Below are 23,859 nucleotides of genomic sequence, written 5' to 3'. Positions count from 1 at the left end.
AATATTACAAAATAAGAACGTTTTGAGGACGTATGCAGCCTAGAAATGCGACCTCTGGAGGCCGCAGCCTTCGGATTGAGAAACGGGCTCTGTCAAACTTCGTCAGGCGCCCGCGCGATCAAACGGCACGGACCATCAAAGGCTGGGGGGCATACTTTCTATACTAGAGCAATTAAATTATCTCGTCCCACCTTTTTTGTAACATATACATGGATAAAAAGTGCCTAATAATATTTCCATAGGCTAATTAAATAATATCAGCATTATAATTTTTTTTCATTAGGCTATTATTTTTGGTGCCCCCTCAGCACGTGGTGCCCTACGCACAGCGCGTGATGCGCGTTATGGGAGCGGCGGGGCTGGGTACAGTGATACTTATGTAATGCGGTCTGAACCGTGGGGTTACCGAGGTATTTTATCACAGCTTAGAACGCGTTTCAACCAATCAAGAATGAAGAACCAGAACTGCCCGTTTTATAATTTCCTTTCTTCACTATTTAAAAGGCCACTGTGTAGATTTTAGCACCGTGTAGTGGTAAGGTTGTGAATTGCAACCAAATTCTCAGTCAAACATTTCATCGTCTGAGACAGGGATGGGCAACTTCGGTCCTGGAGGGCCGGTGTCCTGCAGAGTTTAGCCCCAACTTACCTCAGCACACCTGCCTAAAAGTTTCTAGTATGCCTAGTAAGACCTGAATTGGCTGCTTCAGGTGTGTTTAATTATTGTTGGAGCTAAACTTTGCAGGACACCGGCCCTCCGGGACCGAAGTTCCCCATTCCTGGTCTGAGACAACATAGTGACAAAACATGCTCTGTAGGGCTACTGTGGAAACATGAAGCCGACTTCCATGTAAGGGTATACAGTATGAAAATAAAAACAGCCCATTCTAAGGTAATAAAAAACAATACAGTTCAATGTAAGGTCTTTATACACCAATGATAATATAGTCATGTATATTATATTGCATTTTTGTCAAGAGATCCTTCAAAAAGTTACACACTGCACCTTTAATATAACGCTCTCTAATAAAATGCATGATCAAGTCAATCATCACATAACATTTTACTAAAACCATGACTAATGCTGGCACTACTTTGTGCCTGGACTCTGATCGTGTTCAACTCGAGCGCATGTGAAACTTCTCACCATCTGCGATAAGCTGGTAAAAATTCTGTCTGCATAAGTGCTAAAGTTTTCAAGCATCTGATGCATAGTAGGTCTTGTCACCAGTTCTAGTGGGCGGTGATTCAACATGCCAAGAGGGTGAGCTCCATCATTTCAGAGCAAAGCGTGAATCTTAGCTTCCCAGCTAAGATCAATGACACATCAGTGCAAAGCGACATTTCTGTGCCAAAGAATCGTGCGTCCGGATCATTGTGCGTTTCTGTTCTTGTCAGCGCTCAAAGATGAATTGAGATATATACGTTTCGTGAGATCCGTTTTTTTCATTATAGGCTCATTTTGAAAAGCGCAAAAACCTAAGCCTGTGGAGAAATCAGCTCAAATCCAACGGTTACAGTTTCAGGTGCATGTGCAAATGCACCAAACATAATATAAGATAAGCAGGAAACAGATGGAACGTGGATGTGGACGGTGGTGACTGAACATGGTGCCGATGTACACACCTCCTACATAAGCCGGGACTGTTAGCATGGAGATCTTCCAGAACATTCTTGGCATCGAGAGGATCTCGTCACCATCTGTCTCCCAGGACAACCTCCCAACATAAACCTTCTCCGCCTCCCGCCACCCCTGCGTTCATCAGCACGCAGACACGCGGACGCCTGTCAATGAAATTCACGGGCACGTCAAGGCCTCGAGTGAGCAAATACGACCATAAGACAATTGTACGCGGATCATCTGCACCACCTGTTAGGTCTACGAAAACAGATGACTGCACGTTATTGTTAACAGGAGACGTCCACTTCGCCAGACTTGTGTAAATCAACAGGAAAAATGACTAAATCCAGACACAATGGAATGAAGCTAGTGATGAAATCACAAGTGAAATCAGTTTCAGTGTGAATGATTCATTAGCATCACTAATATACATCAAATGACAAAGCGCAATAAGGTATGAAAAGTACTATCTTTAAGCATGGATAGGATAAAAATACAACAGGACAGCCAGAATTAACCATGAATTAAATTACACACATCACCTTAAAAGTTAATCCAGTGACATTGAATAAAAGCCAAGAATATTTTTTTCAGATCAGCGCGGCACAGACGAATAAAAGCCCTTTCACAGCCTTGGTAAATGTACACCGAGGCAAGGACAGGGAATACGCAAGGCACCTGGTATAGAAATCAATCATTAGCGGGGGTCGAGGGGCGGTAATTATGCATTCATCAGGGAGCGGGTGGGATGAGGTGACGAGGAACAGTTAATGAGGACACGGACTGGAGAGGGTGAACGGCCGGCACGGCGGGAAACATCACACATGCGGCACAATTATAAAGGCACAGTACACAAACATACGATTCAACACCAGAGGAGGCCAGGCTGCAAAATGTGCTGATAGAGTAGATGACAGTCTAACACATTTTTAATAACAGGGGTGCTGTTTTGGTTTTGGTAAGAAGGTCGCCTCCGATTTTTTTTTAAAGGGATAGTTCATGCAAAAATGAAAATACTGTTGTTTCAAACCTGTATCCATTTCTTCATTCTGCTGGACACAAATGAAGATATTTAAAAAAAAAATGTTTGTAAAAAAACAGATCAGGGGCACAATTCACTTCAATAGAATATTTTTTCCTACTATGGAAGTCAATGGTGCCCCAGATCTGCTTGGTTACAAACATTTGTGTGAACGACATTTAAACATGCATTAATTTCTTTGTTCTGATGAACACAAAGAGAGAAATATTTGTAACCTAACCGTTTGTGGACCCCATTCACTTCCATTGTAAGAAAAAAGAATATAGAAGTAAATGGGGTCCACGAATGCTTTGGTTACAATCATTTCTCAAAATATTTTCCTTTGTGTTTATCAGAACAAAGAAATAAAGGTTCGTAACAACATGAGGGTGAGTAAATGATGATTTTGGGTGAACTATCCCTTTAAGACCACGTTGGAGGCTTGTCTTTATATTTTTACAGGATCTGATTTGATTAAAACTATAAATAGTAACGTTACATCAAAAACAATTTAGTTGCCAAATTTATGCAATGTGATTTATAGCACACTTATAAAGATGTGGCTTTGGAGCAACCTAATGGTAAAGTGATGTACTCAAGGGTGCAATGTTGATGGTTCATGGCTTAAAGGCAGGGTGCATGATTTTTGAAAAACACTTTGGAAAGGGAGTTGGGCTGAGTACCAAAACACACTTGTAGCCAATCAGCAGTAAGGGGCGTGCAGGGTTCCCACACCTTAGTTAACTTCAAATTCAACGACTTTTCAAGGACTTTCCAGATCCAAAACCCTCAAATTCAAAGATTAAATGTGGGGATACATTTCGAGTGAAAGCAAGGTTACATTGTGTTACCTTTTAAGATACATTGTTACAGTTCCCTTTCGAGGGAACTAGGGCTGCGTCACTGCGGTGACACTTTGGGGACGCCTCCAGGGGTAAGTACGTCTGAATGTGTATGTCAAATTCAACCAATGGTGAGGCTTAAAAACAAAGACAGGGTGACGCAGGAACCAGGAAGTATATCACTATTTGAAATATTGCCAAAGACGGCATTACAGGGACGCAGATGTATGGAAAGGGATACACAGCGCCTCGTTCCCTTCTCAGGGAACAACAGTTACATACGTAACCCGAGACGTTTTCATGTGTCAAACACAACTATGCAAAGAAGCATTTTGGTATCATTTCCCCCAGATATACAAACTTTAAGGACCTGTGGGAATCCTGGTACTAACCGACATCGTTGCCTGGGTTGCATATGTGTGGGGCGGGTCTATCGAGAGAGAGAGAGAGAGAGAGAGAGAGAGAGAGAGAGAGAGAGAGAGAGAGAGAGAGAGAGAGAGAGAGAGAGAGAGAGAGAGAGAGAGAGAGAGAGAGAGAGAGAGACTTACATACAGTATACTGCTGAATGAGATCTGAATCTGAAGGCAATGATGGTTTCAGTCGATCAAAGCAGATTTTGAAATAAGATGCGCAGCTCCTTCGTTTTTTTTTTTAAAGCTGTAAATACATAATAAAGGTGAGAATACAAGCCTGCTCAGCAGGTCTAAACATTCAAGCCATGATTTAAGGATCAGGGTTTGGATGATCTAACAATGAAAACTCAAAATCACCCTTTGGGAGCTTTCAAAGAAATACACAGGTAGACATAAAACAAAGATAATGCAGAAAAGAACCTTAGCTTAAAGTAAGTCTATCTTGAACGATTTATACATTACTGGGGTGGTTTCCCAGACAGTGTTTAGATTAATCCAGGACTAGGCCTTTGTTATATTAGGACATTAAGTAGTTTTTACAAATATATCTTACAAAAATCAATACTGGTGTGGATCTTGAGACAAAACAATGACACTGATATATGTTAAGATTAGGGGTGTCACAATCATTTAAATAATTGTCTCACCGCAATTGTTTGACCTCATTGTGATGATTTCAGATCACCGCAATGATTGCACATCTCTTTAAAAAACACAAGGGGGAGCTGCAGCGACTGTATAAATGAGAGTATCAGATGGTGCTCCTTAACTGACAGTGTAACGCGATACATTGCAAAGCCATTTAATACAGTGAAAAAAACAGCATTTAAAGAAACTTTGATAATCAGTATGAACTGCCAGGTAAAACATTTCCAAAACAGCAATTCCACATTTAGGGAAGTCTGTAAGGAATTGTTTTTTTGCAGCCATGTGGTCCAGTACTAATATGACCTTAGTAGGATTGGCTACTATTTAAGGCCTGTTCGGGTATAGTTTATTTTGATTGCATTTTTATTTTCAGACACTTTATTGTGTTTATTTCTTATGAAGAATTTTCAGTTTTTGAAAGATATATTCATTAAATAATTACTTTTAAATATGTGTTATGTGTATTATACTGTCAGGTAAACCTTTCAAAAGATTTAATTTAAATAATCACAACAATGTGTGAAAATGATTTCATGAACAAACAAAAAATGATAGAGAATAAATGTCAAAGCAATAAAACAGACAATTAATCGTCATAATTGTCAAAGCCCTAAAACAGGCAATTAATCCTCATAATCGCATCAATTTATTAGACAATTAACGTTTAGCCAAATTTCATAATCGTGACAGCCCTAATTAAGATATGTCAGCGCAAGGTATTTTTAAAGCTTAAAACATGCATTTTAGTCTGGGACTAGGATAAGCCCTGTCCGGGAAACCACCCCTATAGACCCCTTCAAGGTTTGTAAACATTGAATGACGATCGGGTGCGCGCGCAGCAAGGGGTCAAACTGTTCATACCATTTAGGCTTTATAATTTAATCTTACAGGGCTGAAAAATGATGACTTACCTCAAATGAAGTGAGCACTACAAACACAAGCCTCTTTGATCTTTGCATTGTCCCAGTCTGCACGTTAATTGCTTGCAGACACAGATGTTGTATTTTTTTGTTTTTGAGATTCTGCATGAATCGCGAAAACTTAACGGAAGACCTGGTGCGATTTTCACAGCCCACGACATAAGTAGGCATTTTTGACGATACCAAATTATACGCAACTCAATCTGCTGTAATGACTTTTCTGACCCAGACATGCGCAGTAGGAACCGCCTGTGACGTGAACCGTGAAGGGGTCTATATGGGTGATTCTCACGAAACCATTGAAACACCACGGCACTAATGATTTTAGCTTTAAAATGTGTAATATAGTAACATTAAAAAGCATCAGAATTAACACAATACTGTGTTCTACCTTGCACAATGTGTGATTTCAACATAAGAATTTATAATTGTAAATTTTATCTCATTTTCTGCTAAAATTCTCATTACCGCAATGTGTCCGGCTGTGTTTGAACATGCGTTATGTTGTAATTTAATCAAATTAACACAAAAATATTAAGAAAAAAATAAATGGATGTTTTGCTAGACTACTTTAGATGACAGAAAAAATATTACTGAATATTCATGTATAATAATAATGAAGAAAAATTTGGAAAATTATGTGTCCATGCCTGATGTTCTCATCCTCCGCAACACTTTTTGAGAACAGTTTAAGCACATATACAGAATTTTAATAAAGTTTGATTTTGAGTGACCAAGCACATGGACCAGTTACTTCAAGATGGCTACCAGGTAAGATCATTTTTTTACAGGTAATTTGAAATATTGTCTTGTCAGAATGCTTACACGATGTATTGATTATCATTACCGCAACAGATGCTTATTAAATGTTAATTTAATTAATAGAAGCATAATACTTTGATTTTAAATGCATGTGCAGAATCTCCAAATTATGTTCTTTCAGGTTTGTCATGTCATTTTGAAAATATGTCAGTGTTGATGTTTTCTGACTGTTGCGGTAATGAGATTTTTTAGGACTAATTTTTTTAAATTATGTTACAAAAAGTGTTAAATGATAAGTAAATTAATGTTCCCATTTACTCCAGACTTTGTTTTTCAATGTCTGGTGGGAAAAAAGTAAATTTAAGCAATTTTTACATTTTCATGCGTGACATTTTTAAAACCAAGTTTTCGTGAGAATCACCCATATGATGAATGGGATTTTAACTTGAAGACCTAAAATAAGGTATTTTGTAAAAGGCCATGGTCTGAGAGTCTGCCTAAAACAAAAATGTTCAATAATTCAACTTGTATATGCATTGTGTCATGGGCATAATAGGAGCCATGCCAGGCAAGGTTAGAAAACAAAAGTCAACTTCCCAAACAAACACATTGATTGAGAGACTTTGTCATCGTTAGGTAAATATTGCATGACGGGAAATGAAAAGCAACTGTAATTTCTAGGTCATACACATTTAAAAACGTTCTAGCAGCTGTGTACTTTGGGCAGCAATGTATATTTTATGAAAAGCACGTACATTTTCTATTTTTGTGTAGTGGTTTCTAAATATCTAAACACTAAAAGGGCACAGGCACATTTAAAGCAAAAAAGAAAGTTTATGCTAACATTTGTGAAAACACTAAACATCAAAATTAATAAATAAATATAATAATAATATTATTATTATTAATAATTCTGGTATGACCTGATGGAAACACCCATATCTCTTGTAAACATTCATTACACAACCATGAGACAATTTGAAAAAACAAAACAAATTATTTTTATTTATATGTAAAAAAAAATTCACAAATGGTTTTCAGTTACCAAGGTACAACTTACCTAAAATACTAAATATTAACATTTGTGTGCTAGAAAATATTTTTTCATTCTTTATGTTTCCAAACACATTATTCAGTTTTTCAAGAAATGTTATCTATTTGGATAATAACGTGGCAAGGTTGTCTATTTCAACAGCAGTCCATCTTAAGTATAAATACAAAACTGTTCACAACACAGACAACTGGAAGGACATGGAAAAGTCTCATTTTCCAAGTCAAGCTATGAATACTGTGCTCGAGAGGCGGCATCACTGCCTGCAGGTGTCATGGAAGGCCTCCAGAGTTCGGAAGTCCCTCCATGTCGGAGGAAGACCCTCCTGCAGGTACTTGCCACACCGCTGACACGGAGTCTGGAAAAGCTTAATGTAGCTTCTCAACCAGGTCTGGAAAAGAAAAAAAAACATACAGATATGGGCAAAATGATTTGAGTTGAGTGTCACAATGCATTCTGGGATTACTTTGTTTATGTGACCCAGCCTGTAAAACCCCAGCTCAAGTCATTTTTGTGTTTACAAAAAAATTGAAATCAATGTGAAATTAACTTTTTTAAAGTTGCCTGCATTTTTTTATGATTTTCACAAATGAAAGAACAGACCCTACACTGTAAAAAATGTCTGTAGAAATTACAGTATAAATGGGTGTTACTGGCAACTAGCTGCCAGTAACTTACTGTAGATTTTACATTTATGTTATTTACTGGCAACATTTTGTTCAAAGTTAAATGAACATGAAACATTTTTGACTTTATCTTCTACAGTAAGTTACTGGCAACCAGCTGCAAAATTACAGCAAATTTTTTAGAGTGTATGCTTTAAAAAAAACTATATGCTATCTTTATTTGTTCTCTTTTTATTCCCTCTCAAATATGGGTAGGTTTCTTCGAAAATACACAATTTTAACTCTTTCCCCGTCATTGACGAGTTAACTTGTCAATTGCGGGAAAAAAATAGCCTGGGTTTCCCCATGCTGCCTTACGTGCAAATTTATTCACGCTGCAAGTCTAGCATGGAAACTATGGACCAATTTTGCCCCTGAAATAGGGAACAAATCACAGAACGGGGAGGTGGCAGCAAGACGATGACGATGTCTATGCGACACACCGAAGCAGTTTTGTTTTTTTACTTTTCAATGCAGCCTTAGATTGTGTTCTAAGTAGTTTTGAACGCAAGTTTATTTAAAAAAAGAGCAACTTTTGGCGTTAAACAATTTAATATCCAAGAAGGATGTTTGGATATGGCAAGACATGATAGCCACAGAGTTTTATAGGGTCAACCTGCTAGGCATCGTTGTCAATGAAGTACAATTAACTTATAAATGGTAAGTGGTATTTATTAATATCATATTGTCATTATGCCTGTACTGTAGTTGCCACTAAATTGTGTTGCTTTTCAATACAATATACAGCTACCAGTTTATTTGCATAGCTTTCAGCTGTGTGCACACGTACCGATAAAAGTTGTTTATGTTTGAATTGATGTCGCTCTACATACGTAATTTGGTATAATTGAAACGATTGGCTATGAGCTACATACAGACGCATTTGATAGACATTCGTAGCGCCCAATAAACGGCTCTGGGCATTCGTAAACCACGCCTCAAATACGAGAAAATGAGCATGTGGTTCCCAGACCACGTCTCATTCTCTATGAGACTGGTCTGGTGTTACCCAGGCTAGGGAAAGAGTTAAAATTAGATATTTTTGAGTTAACTCGTCAATTAAGCGAAAACACTTCCATGCCAATAATGAGTATTTCCGGATTTCCGCAATACCGCTATTATCCACTAGGTGCTCTTCCGCAACTTATAAAACCCGGAAGTATCGCCCTAGGGCAAACAGCTGTATGTCCGTGTAAGTTTTGAGGATCGCTTTGCAGCTGATCTCTATCAAAAGTCTTTCACACAAAACGTTATTATCTCAGCTTTTTGCTCAAAATTTGGTATTTTTGAAGAAACCTACACATATTTGAGAGGTTATAAAAAAACTAATGAAGGTAGGATGAAACGTTTTTTTTTTTTTGAAAGCAGAGGGTCTGTTCTTTCATTTGATATATTGTATGTTTATATATTTTAAAGGTGCAGTGTGTAATTTTTAGAAGGATATCTTTACTGAAATTCAAAATAATATACAAAACTATATTATCAGGGGTATATAAAGACCTTTCATAATGAACCGTTATGTGTTTATTATCTTAGAACGAGACCTTTTTATCTACATACACCGAGGGTCCCCTTACATGGAAGTCGCCATTTTGTGCCGCCATTTTTCTACAGAAGCCCTTAACGGACACATTTTTTTACTAAGTTGTCTCTGTCAATGACATGTTTGTCCAGTGCTGGCTACCGTAACTTCTCTATGTGTTTCAAAATCGAGAGGTGAACAGTGGACTAAGCCGTTGGTTGCAATTCGCAACCTCACCACCAGATGCTGCTAAAATTTACACACTGCACCTTTAAGAATAACATTTTCTAGAAGGCATTAAACTTTTGTGAAAATCATTAAAAATGCTGGCGCTGGCTGGCAACTTTTTAAAAAAACGCTGTCGGGAAAAAGTTTAACAAAAATGTTTTTTGTTAGAGATCAAATTCGATCATAAAAACAGTTTTTTTTACTGTTTTTGAATCAGTGGATGTTTCAGTGTTTTATAAGTTGGGTAAGAGTGCCACCTAGTGGATAATAGTGGAAAAATAAATTGCTGTAATACACATAATTGGCAGGGAAGAGGTTTTCACTGGATTTCACTGACAGGGTCACATACAGTATATGCAATGTTTCATGAAATCTTTGTCGGACAAAGAACTATGTAACTTACAAGGCAGCATACTTGTCTGCCTACTTCATATTGGTAGTGTGTGTCTTTAGTATAATACCATAAAATGTATGGGCCTACCAGAGTCACTGTGCATTCCAAATCTGAGAAAGTCCGTAGCGAAATAGTGCCTTAGTTGTGAGTCTGGCCTCATTACTTTGACATCAGTATTGTGTAAACAGCATGAGGTTTTTGGGGTCTCACAGCAGTCATAACTAGACATTGATTAACAGCAGGAGAGGTGCGGCTGCTCTCCTCTCTAACTCGACTCCACCGGCCTGTTCAGCACAGCCGGAGTTCACCTGCACCTGTCAGGACGAATTGACTTTCCTAATTCATCTACTGGCCCAAACCGCTCTTCACCGATTACTGTATTATTCATACCCCAATTAGCACATACAAGTGTGTACGTGACCCTGTTTACATATGCTTATCTGTAATTCTGTCTGCAGGAATCTAGGCGGTATGGGCCAGGATTTTAAGTACTTAAGTGATAATAATATCCAAAACACATGGTTGTGTCTGTGCCCTTGTTGAACAGATGGTGTTATGGGGTTTCCATTCAAACGTGAAGCGAATCTTTACAAAATTCGCAAAAAAGAAAAACAAACAAATGCGAATTACTGAAGATGCGCTTCCATCAAGTTGTTCGAGAGAATGATGGTGGTATTGGTAAGCCAGTAACCAATAGTAAAAAAACAAGGGACGCTTAGAAAATTGAGACATGGCTGCACTTAGTTACGATTGGGCAAGTTATTAATTTATCAGCAGTGCACAGAAGAAGAAATGCAGAATTTTGATGCATGCACTAGCAGCAAGGGCATTATGATGACGTCAAGCCCCATATATGGTGAAGACAACGTCAGCTGATACACTGATCAGTCACATAGGTTTAATGTGCGCTACATCAGAATTTATTCGCATAAGTAAAAAAACACCTCAAGCGAGCATTAAAACATTTATGCAAATTAAGGATTTTTTATTTGAAATTTGGCATTTCCATCACTTGTTTCTTAGGCAATACTTTAACATGAACATAAATCGGGGTGATTGAAACGCAGCTACTGTATGAAGCCAGCTCTTCGGAAAACTGTTTTGAGACCGGCCTCGTCATTTCTACTAATCTAAAATTCAAGTGAGCTTTAGAAATAGCAAAGCAAACTCACCTACAATGCAAAAGGGACAAAACATTATTAGACTGCAATGTTTCTTTAGGATTTCAAAAGCTTGCCTGAGTCTGGATTGGAGTGGAAAGCTTCAACAATGATCAGAACAGCTCTGCATTGATCGTATACAAAAATAACCAATCTTACCTCTGTTGAACGCTAGAGAAAAGATCGGCAATTGCTTAATGGGACATTCCACTATTTTTGAAAATATGCTCATTTTCCAGCTCCCCTAGACTTAAAGGACAAGTTTGGTATTTTACACTTAAAGCCCTGTTTTAAGATTATTTATGATGAAATAGAACGGTTTTGACTGAAATTTCGACATATGCGCCTGCCCCGAGAATTTTCGGGTGTTTGTGTTTCGCCTCCCACCTCTACAATGGCTGTATAGGTGCACTGGAACAATCCTTCCTAAAATGCATTAAACTTTCGTTTACAAAGACGTGAAACTCACCGAGTGGTCAGGGGTGTTCACTGATATGCTCACACAAAAATCGCTGCAAAATACGCATTCCAACAGGTTTTATCGTAGTTTTTGCCAACTCCATTGACTTGTATTAGATGTGCTGTGAGGTACGGTATTACTCTGCGCCAGGAACTTTGTTTCTATTCTTGCAATGGGCAATGGTGGATTAGCGCCACCACCTGGGCTGGAGTGTGTATTATTCAAGCTCTCAGCGGAAGAATGTACGGGTGTGAGGCGTTTGGAAAAAAGGTCCACAAGTTTACAACGAATGCTAAAACACCCGTTTGAATGCGTCCTTTGCAGCGATTTTTGTGTGAGCAAATCAGTGAACCCCTGACCACTCGGTGAGTTTCACGTCTTTGTAACCGAAAGTTTAATGCATTTTAGAAAGGATTGTTCTAGTGCACCTATAAACCCATTGTAGAGGTGGGAGGTGAAACACAAACACCCGAAAATTCTCGAGGCAACCGCATATGTCGAAATTTCAGTCCAAACCATTCTATTTCACCATAAACAATCTAAAAACAGGGCTTTAAGTGTAAAATAACTTGTCCTTTAAACATTTGATATTTACCGTTTTTGAATCCATTCAGCTGATCTCTGGGTCTGGTTCCCTAGCATAGCTTAGCATAATCTATTGAATCTGATTAGACCATTAGCATCGCGCTAAAAAAATAACCAAAGAGTTTTGATATTTTTCTTATTTAAAACTATTTTCGGGCACTGTGTAATATTATTGTGCCTGCTGCACCCATGTTATGGCAGCAAAGTCCTTGATTATTACGCCAGAATGAGAGTATAGTTCCTAGCCATCTCTGCCTAGAAAATCACAAATTTTAATTTTCCGTCAGTCTTAGTACACGATGTAACTACAGAAGAGTCAAGTTTTAAATAGGAAAAATATCCAAACTCTTTTTCGGCACGATGCTAATGGTCTAATCAGATTAAATGAATTATATTAAGCTATGCTAAAAGTGGTACCGACAGAACTGGAGAACGGCTGAATGGATTCCAAAACGGTAAGAATAAAATGTTTAACTCTAGGGAAGCTGGAAAATAAGCATATTTTCAAAAAAGTGGAATGTCCCTTAAAAGACAGATCAGACACAATACTGGACACAAAATTCACTCCTAAAACATTTTATACATTTTTTTTCTAGGGTATTCCTAGTGTAATCTAAATTAAATATAAGCTACTGCAATTTCTTACAATGTGGAAACAGATTCTCGTTAGAGCACAAAATAGCCAGAGGCCAAATGTAGTAATTGCATGCAATCATTATTGCAGCATGTCTAATTTTAAAGGCAACATACTGTACGCACCATAAAAGAGCGAACCACAACATCAGGCATCTGGGGAAGCTGGTAGTGCAGAAGAGCTGTGGTTGCATGATCGGTGACCTGAGAAGACACAAAAACCAACAGAGAAACGATTAAGGCTGAATTATAGGACCAACGCCATAGCCTCTAAGCCGTAGGCCATGCATCTGTTTTCATATTTACTTCTGCGTGGCTGTTCACTTCAATGTGCAAATTACACATTCAGTTCGGTAGTAGGCAGAGTCCATGGGCATGTTACTGGTGTATACACAATATCAAGGCAAAAGCCGAAGAAGCAGGAGCTTGTGTACGTTTTCGGAGAAGCATCAGCAGTGACGGAGGTAAATAGACAGCGACTTTTGTTGCAAAAAGGTCCCGTTCTTTCTGTGTTTTTGAAGCTTTGATTGTGCTTACAGTGCGCAATTCAACATGTGTTCATGTTTCACGTCTAAAAAAGCGCAGTATTTTTCACGCAATTTACTCATCTGTATAGCGCTGTTTTCACTGTCCTAAAAACGGTCTGATGTCTTCCTTGTTCTATGAAGTCCCTCCTTCAGAAATACTTAATGAGTTCTGATTGTGTAGCTTGTTTTGTGTGTTGTGATTCGATAGCAGCTTAGCTTGCCGTTAACTTAGCTTGCCGTTAGCTTAGCTGGCAACTGACGTATTTCTGTGGGTGTAAGTTAGTCATAAAACGGTTCTACCGACGTCATTAAAGCAGGAAGTAGAGGGCTGCAGTCCAAACCGGCCAATCGCTGTAGGCTTTGGAAGGCGAATTCTGTTATATATCGTCTGGCAGTGAACTTTAAGCTTGATCATTTTACAGGTATTATTTATGCTATTATAGCAACATTACACACTAACTAGAATTTAAAAATGGGATCAGAAAGACCTCAATTTGAGTTTACTGTCACAAGCAGAAATGTGTATGTGTAAACGTGATGCAGATGTTTTGACCTGAGGAATCACAGCATTTGTGGTTGCATAAAATTTTTAGAGAGGTGCGCATCAGGCTATGGAGAACTACGCACAGCCTATGGCGTAGCTACGGTATAGGTCCTATGCAAAACTATAAATTACGCATTACTGTAATTAAAGGTACAGTAACATTTTGGATTGTTTTTAGACTATAGACATTCAGTGCGTTTACATGTACAGTCTTACTGTTTATTAAAGGAAAGCACCACGGTTTTCAAATATTTTACAAAGTTCTCACCTCAACTTAAATGAATTAATACATACCCATCTTTTTTTAATACTTGCACTTAATCTTTGTACAGCGCGTCGTGAATGTGTTAGCATTTAGCCTAGCCCCATTCATTACTTAGGATTCAAACAGGGATGAATTTAAAAGCCACCAAACACTTCCATGTTTTACCTATTTAAAGACTGTTACATAAGTGGTTACAGGAGTAAGTATGGTGGCACAAAATAAAACGTGTTGATTTTTTAAGTTGATAATAGATGAGAGCTATATTGTATGGCGGAAGAGCACTTAGTTTGCAGCACTTCGACCTCAGGTGCAGAAATATTGACGAAAGTTAGAGCGAGAGGGGGAGTTCTCAGGAGTGATGATGTTACTGCACACCGAGGTTGAAGTGCTGCAAACTAAGTGCTCTTACGCCATACAATATAGTTCTCATTTATTATCAACTTAAAAAATCGCAACATTTTATTTTATGCCACCATACTTACTCATGTAACAGTCTTTAAATAGGTAAAACATGGAAGTGTTTGGTGGCTTCTAAATTCATCCATGTTTGGATCCTAAGGAATGAATGGGGCTAGGCTAAATGCTAACACATTCAAGACGCACTGTACAAAGTTTAAGTGCACGCATTGACAAAAGACAGGTATGTATAAATTTGTCTAAGCTGAGGTAAGAACATAGTAAATTATTGAAAAACCTTGGTCATGTAGATTTTTGATAGCTATCTGCTTATTCTGTGCATGTAAACACACTCATTGTTTACTATGCAAAGCTTCTAATCTTAAAGTGCGATTTATACTCCTGCGTAGGACCTACGCCATAGATAATGTGTAGCACTGCGTAGCCTGACTTAGTAAATTTGTGATATATTTCCAAATGGAATATTGAAATATTGAATGAGGAAAAACAGAGGGTGTGGCTTGTTTTTTCAATGGGAATCAATTCGTTTCCGAAATGTGCCAATAACAAAGCAAATATTGTATGCAGTTTTGATTTTATGTGGACTTTAATTGTCATCAACAAAACCTTGCTGTCTCTAAACACATGCTCAATTTTCTTGAACTTTCTTTGCTCTTTCTAATGATTTTAAAGTAAAATATGACGTGCACACGTCCTCCTTGACGGGTTTTGTACGATTAAACCAAACACACGGGCACACGCTTGAATAAATCTTAATTAAAGTCCATTTTCAGATCTATCTACTTACACTCAGATTAACTGCAAAGTCCAATTTTACAGAAGAACACCATAACCTTATTACTTCCCCCAAAATCCCATCTTCTATTACTAATGTAATTATAGAAAGGGAATAAAACCCGAACCACTTCAATCTCCAGTTACGGCTTTATTAGACTGCCAGCATTGACCAAAGTACTCTTGGGGAAACCGTACAGTTAAAACTTCTCTCAACAGTGTTGCATCATGGGACAGAACTCAAATGGTATCTGTCACAATGTGAAAAAAACAGAACCATTTTATAAACACAAAATCGGATTTGGGGCATTAATTAAGTGAACACAGAATACTGGAATAAAGAAGTGACATCCGGGAGGGGAAGATGAGAGGCGGCCCGTCCCCCCAGTCTGAGACAGCCGGGCTCTAGTTAGCGTTCACAGCCAGAAAAATAAAAGAAATAAACAGGTTGGTCCTTTGATCAGATTGTGCAGATGCGAGGAGCGCCGTTACAATGCGACTGGCTTCTCGCAACCTCTCTCTTTAAGTTGCAGGCAGCCCGTCACACACGTTTTCTTTCTCCTTTGAAAGGAAAGCAAGTTTCTCTCTCTGTCTCTTTGAAAGGCACATCGGCATTACCCAAAGTGCCTCTGAGACTTACTGCTCTTTAATTCCAATCTAATGAGATTCTGGGAGGGTGAAGTGAAGGCAGTGAGCCCAGATGTTTAGGGGACTGTCAAATGAAGAGATTTGGAGTGAAACGAAATAAAAAGCATACGGACAAAAGACGCATGATGGATGAAAGGCAGTGATTGGCAGCAGAAAGGCGACTATATATGAGTCAATGAGAGAGAGATCTGATCTTAATAGGATATACTGGATGAGGATTCATGGACATGCAATTTAAATGCGCTTATTAATTTATTGCACTGGGAGACTTCAATCAGAAAGACAAGCGCAGTGTCATTGCATGACCATGCCAATATTTCCTTTGACACACACACTATTCGCCTCAAACGCGTCTTCGCCCAAGTTGAAAATATTAGAAACGAAGTTAAATCCCGCAAGTGATCTTGATCGTGTAACGCGATCCCCCGCGTTTGGTGTGTACGTAGCATTAAATATTGGGTCTCATTCACTAAGCATGCGTAGTCACAAATTTGTTCTTAAAATGTGCGCACGGACGTTTTAACTTACGAATCATTATTCAACAAAAACGTTCATACTTAAATTTAAATTACATTTTTAAACATACATTTAAATTTTTAAATGTATGCAAAAACGTAAGAACAACTTATGCTGTGTTCAGACCAGCCGCGGTAGAGGAGTCAAGCACGAGTGATTTCAATGTTAAGTCAATGTAAGGCCGCGTTAACGCTCGTCTGGAGGTCTCGCGGCGCAAATGAGGCGTTTAGCCGGGCGCGGTAGACATGATTCTGCCTCATTCGCGCATCTAGTTCGCGCGAATTGAACGCGGCAACGTTCAAACATTTGAACTTTGGCGAAAAACCCGCCACGTTAACAAAGTCGCAGAAGCCCCTCCCATGACGTGAACGCGGCTGGTCTGAACCCACGGTTAGACCACACGTACGCAATAATCATGAACAAGGAAAAAATATATAAAACATATAACACAGATAAATATTATAGGGTTCTTTTTCATTGTTCATGATTATTGCGCACATGTGGTCTAAGTTGTTCTAACATTTTTGCAAACATTTAGAAGATTTTAAGAATGAATCCGTACGCACATTTTACGAACAAATTTGTGCGTATGCATGCTTAGTAAATAAGACCCATTATTTTATATGCAATATACTAAATATGAGCATACATTTTTTACTTAAATATAATCAGATATTTACTTATGTCTAAATTATTTAATGTATGCCTTCAAGAAAATCTAAATCTAAAATCTGTCATATAATGTCCAAATATGGTTTGAAATGCACTGAGGCCCATCTCAAAAAGAAGAGCAAGGAAGCAACATGTAAACACGATTTTATGTCGGCAATGGTTTGGAGGCAGAAAAGTTGTTTTTGGGTGAAATCAATTTAAAATGTCCCACTAGATCTAGTGCTCACATGTCAATTCTAAGTTTCATATGATGTAGAAACATAACAATTGGGATACTTACCTTCTGAAATACTTGATAATTAGACTTTGACCAGATATCCAGCTAAAAAGAAAAAAAGATGAAGATGAACTTTATGTCAGTACAAAATACATTTTCCCATTAACAAAGAATATATTTATATACTTCTATATAATGACTTTACATGGACTTAAATGGACTTATTCTAATTTTCCAGCTACCCAGAGTTAAATATTAGATTTTTACTGTTTTAGAATCCATTCAGCCGATCTCCGGGTCTGGCGCTACCACTTTTAGCATAGCTTAGCATAATACATTAAATCTGATTAGACCATTAGCATCATGCTAAAAAATAACCAAAGAGTTTCGATATTTTGCCCATTTAAAACTTGACTCTTCTGTAGTTACATTGTGTACTAAGACTAGGAACTATACTTTCATTCTGGTGTAATAATCAAGGACTTTGCTGCCGTAACATGGCTGCAAAAGGCGCAATGATATTGACAACTAGGGGAGCTGGAAAATGAGCATATTTTCAAAAAAAGTGGAGTGTCCCTTTAAAATAAAACGACCAAAAAAGTTGGCCAAAAAACTTACATGTTATATTGTATATATGGTAAAATGTTTATTTTTGCATTTGGAAGATGCTTTTATTCAAAGCGTTTTATACAGCATTCAAGTGTGCACTTTATCAGTTTGTGTGGACAAAATGACCTCCAGTCACACAAAGTTATTGCATGCCTGGCTTCTGAAGACTTGGAATATAATGGAAAAACTTAATTTTGGAGTTTGAAAGCTCCTGCATGGCGACTATACGTTTTCACTGAATATAAAAGGTAACATCAACAGCTATTTTAAAACTGTGCGGACCAACCACCCAAACCCTGCTGTCTGGGTTGGAAACAAACTCAACACCTACGAAGAAATACAGAACAAAGCAAAGCAGAGAGAAAGACAGCGCACATTAATGAATACAAAAAACACAAGTCATATTAAACTTATGTGACAGACAGTTCAGAGTTCAGTCATCACTATATGTGTCCGAGGTTAGGTTAAAAAACGATAAAAAAACGCTTGATGATCGAAGGTCATCAGAAGAGTTTTCAAAGACGCAACAAATCAAAATCTTCTCTGTTTCTAATATCAAACAGGCCCGGTGTCAGCATTTATCAGAGAAATCAGACTCCATCTCCCCTCTGTCCTCCAACCCACCTCTGTACACTGCTGCCCTTTGAAGTATAAAGAATTCTGGATCGCAAATTACCCGAGAGATGTCTGAGATAGTCTTTGAAGCCCAACTTTGATAGCATAGTTTTCCTTCTCCTACCCCCTCTTTTTTGTGTGCTCGGAGGCTCAGACCGCTCTGTTAGGACGTGCATATGGTTATGGTAAGCTTTGTGGCATCATTTAGATCATAAGGCCTGGAAGGGCATTTAGAGAAAAAGCCTGTCGATATTCGCTACTTAACCTATATCTCACTCCCAATACGACCTTTGAGGTCGATTCAAAGGCAGGTTCAAGTATGCAGGTTTGCATAGAGATAATAGTGAAATACTTTATTTAATATGTTTAGATGAACCTCTTTATTAATTAACATAAAAAGATATCACTATTAACATTTATTATTTAAAGGTGCAGTGTGTCGATTTTAGCGGCATCTAGCAGTAAGATTGTGAATTGCAACCAACGGCTCAGTCCACCGTTCACCGAAATAGAGAAGCTTTGGTAGCCGTGAAAGAAAACATGTTGTTGTCCAAGACAAAATACAGTATTGACGAAACACGATCTGTAGAGCAGTTTGTCTGTTTAGGGCTACTGTAGAAACATGGCGGCACAAAATGGCGACTTCCATGTAAGGGGACCCGCGGCATATGGTAATAAAAACGGCTCATACTAAGATAATAAAAACAATACAGTTCATTATGTAAAGCCCAGAATACACTGCAGGATTTTTGCCCTCTTATAACATCATTAACTTATCACACTGTACGACATGGATCGTTTAAACTCGGGTAGGACAGGCATGTAGACTGTACGATGATGACACGGAAGCTTCGGCGGCAGCGTCACACGTTGCGCAACGTCACCAGCATGCGCTCGTGGTACACAAATACTAGTATGCAGGTCGTAGCAGCAAACACACTGTGAGGTGATCATGCCGAATTTCTGACACTGTAAGAACACTATCGTATGCTATCTTTAGACGCAAGACCGGAAAAACGGACGTCTTTGAACCTCTCTCACTGTACGACATAGGACCACCGATGAAGAGCCAAGATAACAAAAATCGCGGCGATTGGTTTACGATGGCAATCTTTCGTCTGGGACGGCCAATAATCGTGCAGTGTATCCCGGGCTTAGGGTCTTTATACCAGGGTTATTATAGTTTTCAAAAAAATATTAGTTTTTATTTTTATTTAGTTTTGTAACGTGTTATTTTATTTCAGTTTAGTTTTAGTTCTTTTTAGTGGTGCATAAATAGTTTTGATTTTGTTTCTATTTTTCAAAAATCACTACTTTTAGTTTTTATTTAGTTTTAGTATAGTTTTAGTCTTTAGCATAATATCATGGTTGTGTACATACACCTTGCCAAATCTGGTAATGTTAAATATAAGATAATAAGATTTTTTTAAATACGTTTTTTATTTAGTCCTGTCAATCAAAGGGCAGGACAAATACCACACCAACCAACACTCAAAATTCTGTTATTTAAGCTGGGTATATATAATTTAAATATAAAAATATACATGTTTGGTTATACATAATCATATGCTGGGTTGTTGTTAACCCAAACATGAGTTAAAACAACCCAGCATTGCATTGAAACAACCCAGCATATGTTTATTTATAACCTAACGTGTGTTTTGTCGAATATTTTCCCAGCATTGGGTTAAAAATAACCCAGATTATTTAAATTGAATCAGCACATCTTACTTGTACAAACTTATGTCTGTGCACAACAACTAAAATTCAATGCAAAGTTTAATGTTCTGTCTATGAGTGTCCATTTTTGTACCAGAAGACATCGTTGTACTAACAATTATTTGTTGACTTAATATTAATATATAATATTATTTGTTGATTATCCGTAAAAGCATATAAAATTTCAGATAAGTATTCTTTATCATAGCAACCAAAAAGCGTCAGCAAGCGGTCGCCGTCAGCATTTTCAGCCATTTTTAACATTTAAATGCTTCCATGTACAGTACATTAATATAATTAAACCTTCTTCAGTTATGGTTTGCCAGCAGAAGACAGGTTGTCTTAATAAACTAGTCGTCATACACATTACGTGACGCTGCTGTGCAGGTCAGGAGTTCTAATAGACATTCGTCTGCCACCTATTGGTCATTAATGATTAAGCAACATCTGCTGAACATTTGCTTATGATCCGGTAATATGAGTGACTCCGTGTTCAACTGCTGATCCAATAACATTTAAAAAACGAAAACGCAAGTTTTGTTTTTCAAAATTTTAGTTAGTTTTAGTTAGTTTTGCAGGTCCACATTTTAGTTATACTTTAGTTTTAGTTTTTTTTAGAAACCTTGGTTTTTATTTTATTTCAGTTAACTAAAATGTTTTTTCACTAATAGTTTCAGTTTTCGTGATAGTTTTCGTTTACTATAATAACCCTGCTTTATACACCACTCATAATATAGTTATGTAGATTATATTGTATTTCTGTCAAGGGATCTTCCTAAAAGTTACACACTGCACCTTTAATATAATAATGGAAAACTATATTGGCAGTCTTCACCCCTTCGCACTCTCCCAAAAAAATTGACATTAAACAATCTAAAACTTAGAATTTTAATTAAACAAAACAAAACATATACAATACAATATAGTGTTGTTGGTTAGTAGCCTTATTTTTCTGAGGTTTAATTACACAGAGTTTAAAATAAATGTATGTATTTTATAAACTGTCATAAAACTGGTGCCCCCTGGCACCATCTCACGCCTCCCAGTTTAAGAACTACTGCTTTAATCAAATCCATAAATCCATAATGAATAAAAATGAATTACTATGAATTACAGAATTAGTTTGTTTACTTGTTTTTAAGGCCATACTTGGATTTAATAAGTGGATTGTTTGTTTTCCCTAAAGATTAACGGAGGTTTGAGCTCAGTTTATAGCAGACAAAAGATGCTGATTGAAAACACCCATCAATTAGATGAAATGTTTTACTAATCAATTTTAAACATTACTTGGAGCATTAGATCAATAAGCAGATATCTTTTTCTTGAATAAGCTACAAAATCCAGTATGCATGCTGTGCAAAGTGTGCTAATATTTTGCACGCATGGACCTACTAAGTTTGTGCAAAATTATTTAACCAAGAAAACCACACAGAATACTGCATCCCACAATGCAATGCACTCTAAGAAATCAATAAAAGTAATATTAACCAACCTAATCTCTTATTCATGTCTAATTTGATTTGTGTGCAGTAAAGAAATTTTAAAGGAGACAAGTTACAAGACTTTCTTAAAGGAATAGTCTACCCTTTTGCCATATTAAACTATGTTATTACCTCAACCTAGACAAATTAATACATACCTATCTTTTTTCAATGCGTGCACTGTACAGCGCGTTGTGAATGTGTTAGCATTTAGCCTAGCCCCATTCATTCCTATGGTACCAAAAAAAGTTTTATTTTGTGGCACCATACTTACTGGTATAACTCCTCATGTAACAGTCTTTAAATAGGGAAAACACGGAAGTGTTTGGTGGCTTCCCTGTTGGTACCATAGAAATGAATGGGTCTAGGCTAAATGCTAACACATTCACGACGCGCTGTACAGTGCACGCATTGAAAAAAGATGGATATGTATTAATTCGTCTAAGTTGAGGTAATAACATAGTTTAATATGGCAAAAGGGTAGACTATTCCTTTAAGATGTCAAGTAAATATTTGGTGTCCCCAGAGTACGTATGTGAGATTTTGGCTCAAAATACCATATAGATAATTTATTATAGCATGATAAATTTGCCATTTTGTAGGTGTGAGAAAAAATTTGTCGTTTTTGGTGTCTTTTTAAATGCAAATGAGCTGATCTCTGCACTAAATGGCAGTGCCATGGTTGGATGGTGCAGATTACGGGGCAGAATTATCCCCTTCTGACATCACAAGGAAGCCAAATTTCAATTACCCATTTTTTCACATACTTGCAGAAAATGGTTTACCAAATCTAAGTTACTGGGTTGATCTTTTTCATATTTTCTAGGTTGACAGAAGCACTGGGGACCCAATTATAGCACTTAAACATGGACAAAGTCAGATTTTCATGATATGTCCCCTTTAAGATAAAATTACATGGGCGTTTAGAGCAAATAACAGTTTATAGTATTATATAACTCTTTGAAATTTACATGCATAAATAAATTGTGTTGCTGCTTGTAAAAATGATATGCCAAATGCAAAATACTGCCACTAGTTTATGCAGTCAATTTTGCAGCCAGTCTATATGTCTCACTTCTACATAAAGCATTTAATTGTGATTTTCTCCCTTAACAAAGTTTAAAACTCAGTAGTTTAAAACTCCTGGTGTGAGCGTTTTTGCGACTGTCAGTTCGAGATTTTTCGTGAACTTGCGAAGGTTAATTTGCGATTGCTCACCACACGCATTTGGACCCAGAGGACCAGCGGTGTGCATCACAAAAGAATCAGCCTGGCACGCGTTTCACATTCGCTGCCATAATTATCTGTGATCAAGCGTCCCAGAAGCTTTGATGGCCACCACATATTAGCATCACCAAATAGCGTTCAAACGTAGCGGCTTTCGAGAGACGTACAGATCGCTTCAGAATGTGAGGTCGGTGCTCAACCTGACACGAGGGACGTGAGGATAGAGGGTCTCTCTCATACGTACATGCTTTTCATGATCAAGAGAGAACCGAACACACTGTGTAAATTATTAAATAGCTGCATAAAGACTTTCCATCAACAGCTCAACATCCAGGGATTGCATACCCTTACCTAAGCCGGGAGCACTGATGCTAAGTTATAAGGTTAACCTGAAATGCAGTGGACAAGATGGATCTTAAACTAAGCCTGCATGGTTAACACAATAAAATATTTACTTGTATCTTACCTTTCCGTCCTCCGAGTACACGTTCTCATGGAAACCTCGGACAATTGTGCGGTCAATGAAAAGGCTCCTCATTACCACAATGGCTTTCAAAACCTTCCCCAGTGTGACCTGCACAAAAAGATAGATAAGAGATGTTATCATTTTAGTTTTATTAGCACAGGAGTATAAAAGTAGGTAATAAGTTCTGCAATTGTGTGGCCAGTAGCCGTATTTTTCGAGGTTTAACAGGGTTCCCAC

At 37.7% G+C, this 23,859-nt stretch overlaps 1 protein-coding gene across 1 annotated transcript in view; it reads right to left on the bottom strand.

Moving 5' to 3' along the window:
* Window positions 1-7,204: 7,204 nt before the first annotated feature.
* med27 (mediator complex subunit 27) overlaps window positions 7,205-23,859 on the bottom strand; it is an 80,160-nt gene continuing 63,505 nt past the window's right edge. Inside the window, exons 5-8 of the mRNA XM_055167767.2 lie at window positions 23,623-23,730; window positions 17,569-17,610; window positions 13,052-13,129; window positions 7,205-7,669 (exon numbers count right to left, since the gene is read on the bottom strand). Of these exons, the coding sequence (XP_055023742.2) occupies window positions 7,535-7,669; window positions 13,052-13,129; window positions 17,569-17,610; window positions 23,623-23,730 (363 nt within the window). The 3' untranslated portion in view covers window positions 7,205-7,534. The remainder of the gene's footprint in view (window positions 7,670-13,051; window positions 13,130-17,568; window positions 17,611-23,622; window positions 23,731-23,859) is intronic.

This window comes from Misgurnus anguillicaudatus, chromosome 5 (genome assembly GCF_027580225.2).
Source record: "Misgurnus anguillicaudatus chromosome 5, ASM2758022v2, whole genome shotgun sequence".
Taxonomy (NCBI): domain Eukaryota; kingdom Metazoa; phylum Chordata; class Actinopteri; order Cypriniformes; family Cobitidae; genus Misgurnus; species Misgurnus anguillicaudatus.
The sequence above is the reverse complement of the archived record's forward strand: the minus strand, read 5'-3'. Positions and strand labels throughout refer to the sequence as shown.